This window comes from Arachis ipaensis, chromosome B10, assembly GCF_000816755.2.
Source record: "Arachis ipaensis cultivar K30076 chromosome B10, Araip1.1, whole genome shotgun sequence".
NCBI lineage: Eukaryota > Viridiplantae > Streptophyta > Magnoliopsida > Fabales > Fabaceae > Arachis > Arachis ipaensis.
The window spans coordinates 27,852,394-27,854,388 of record NC_029794.2 but is presented as its reverse complement, the minus strand read 5'-3'; the positions used below and the strand labels follow the sequence as shown (position 1 = coordinate 27,854,388).

At 39.5% G+C, this 1,995-nt stretch overlaps 1 protein-coding gene across 1 annotated transcript; it reads right to left on the bottom strand.

Annotated features, from left to right (window-relative positions):
* LOC107620329 lies at window positions 1,256-1,693 on the bottom strand. Its single transcript, XM_016322507.1, has one exon. The coding sequence runs from the start codon at window positions 1,691-1,693 to the stop codon at window positions 1,256-1,258; it is 438 nt and encodes a 145-aa protein (XP_016177993.1).

The following is a 1,995-nucleotide window of genomic DNA, read 5'->3' as shown; positions in this document are numbered from 1 at the left end:
TTCGCTTGACTAAATCAACCACTAAACTAAAATTGCTCAATCCTTCAATCCCTGTGGGATCGACCTCACTCCCGTGAGTTTTATTACTTGATGCGACCCGGTGCACTTGCCGGTTAGTTTTGTGTGTTTGGGATTCGTTTTTCGCTTTCCGAAAATACACATCACTTCCGACTTCCTTAATTTCGGCTGCCACAAAGAATTCTCCACTGCTAATAATTTGAACACTGATGTTGTCCTTCCAAGCTAGCACAAGTCCTCCTGCCACTCCTGCCGGGTTAACAATATGCCAGTTTTCGTAGCCGCATACTTGAAGTTTTGCTTCCACCTGTCGAGATTGGTTCTTTTTTTAACTTTTAAACACAATCTCGGGGGAGTGGGATTTACAGATCCCTTTTAAGGTGTGAATTGTCAGGGGTCTCCCCAAACCACGACAATTCCAAACTATAGTTCTCATGGCGCCTTGGGTGCCATTTGTTGGCTGGCACCCTCCACCATCTGTTCAACTGCATTTTCATCCTTTGTTCTTGCTTTCTTTGTAGATCCTTCAGCTATACCACTCATCAACCTTCTTTTGTGTTCACTTTTAGTATCTGACTATGTAGTACCTTGTCTTGCTAATCTTTTCCACTTCCTACCTTTCTCTGTGGTGAGACACTGCCCAATAGCAAATTGCATAAGCTGCCCTTCATCCTCCTTGGTATTAGACTGACCAGCTATGATAACCTCCATGCATTCTGTTCTAGAATTGGATGATTGAGGTGACTCAGGTGCTGCCCTGTTACCAGTGTCTTATGGTTTCAAACTTTGTTTCCCTTCTTGCATTGACATCCCTGTAAATTCTTCCAATAAGCAGTTTAAGACCGGTTTTTTCTTACGTTGAGTGGCCTTATTCTGATTTTGAGTTGAGTTGCTGAATGTTCTTTCTCCTTCAGAGTAGATTCGCGTTCCCACTTGGCTTGCTTTAACCCATTCGCCAATGTCATCCTCTTTTACCATATCACTCTATGTGTCCTTCAACAAATCATGGCAGTTTTTTACCTCATGCCCCAATTTTGCGCAATAGGTACAGAACTTTCCAAGTCTCTCATAGCGTAGTGCCACTTCTACCTCCGTTTTATTAGGTCCTGCCACTATTAACTGATCTCTCACTTGCCTGGAAGCATCAATATTGATTTTGGCCTTCACAATCCTAGTTTCTCTGCCTCGCATCTAAAATTTACCTACCTCCAACACTGTGCCCAGTTTCTCTCCCAATTTACGTCCAACTTCGAAGGGCTTTAAATAATTCTGGCAAACCACAAAATTGAACCCAAACTGGAAAATTGGAAATATTCTCTTCATCACAATTCTGATCTTCCTTCCATCTCTTGACATGGAGCACATAATCTTTAAATAGCCATGGAGAACTACGTTTAACACGCAAGACATCCACTTCTTTATTAAAAAAGAATTGGAAAGAATTATCCCCTTTGTCACTCACGCTAAATCCTTCCGGATTTTTCCATAAAGCCTTTAAAGCATTCTCCATGGTTCTAACTGAGAAGGTTTTGGAAGCAAAGAGTCTGCCAAAGAGACTATTGGAGCAAGCCTTAATACCTTCTGATATGTCTGCCTCTTCCAGTAGAATCACATTCCTACCTCCTTTTCGGTTGTATTCCTCGGTCCGATCTTCATCCCTCGTTGTCTCAGCCATGCAGATTATGTAGACTTGTATTGAGATTTAATTGACGTTGACAATGTAGCCTTGATGGCAGTAGAAACTCCGTTAAAAAACCCTAACAGAGCACTAAAAAATCCTAACAGAGCCAAAAACTGCTCTCTTTCAGAATGTATTTGGAAATAAAAGTTTTTGGAATTAAATTGTGAATTATTTATTGTATTTAGGAAAAAATATAAAATAAGAACAAAATTGAGTTGAAAATTAATTTTTATGTTTAGATTATAAATTAATAAAATCAATTGAATTTCAATATCATTTTTTATATTTTTCGTTAT

Excerpts from the sequence above, each read along its gene's own strand:
- LOC107620329 (XM_016322507.1), bottom strand. The coding sequence starts at position 1,693 with ATGGCTGAGACAACGAGGGATGAAGATCGGACCGAGGAATACAACCGA.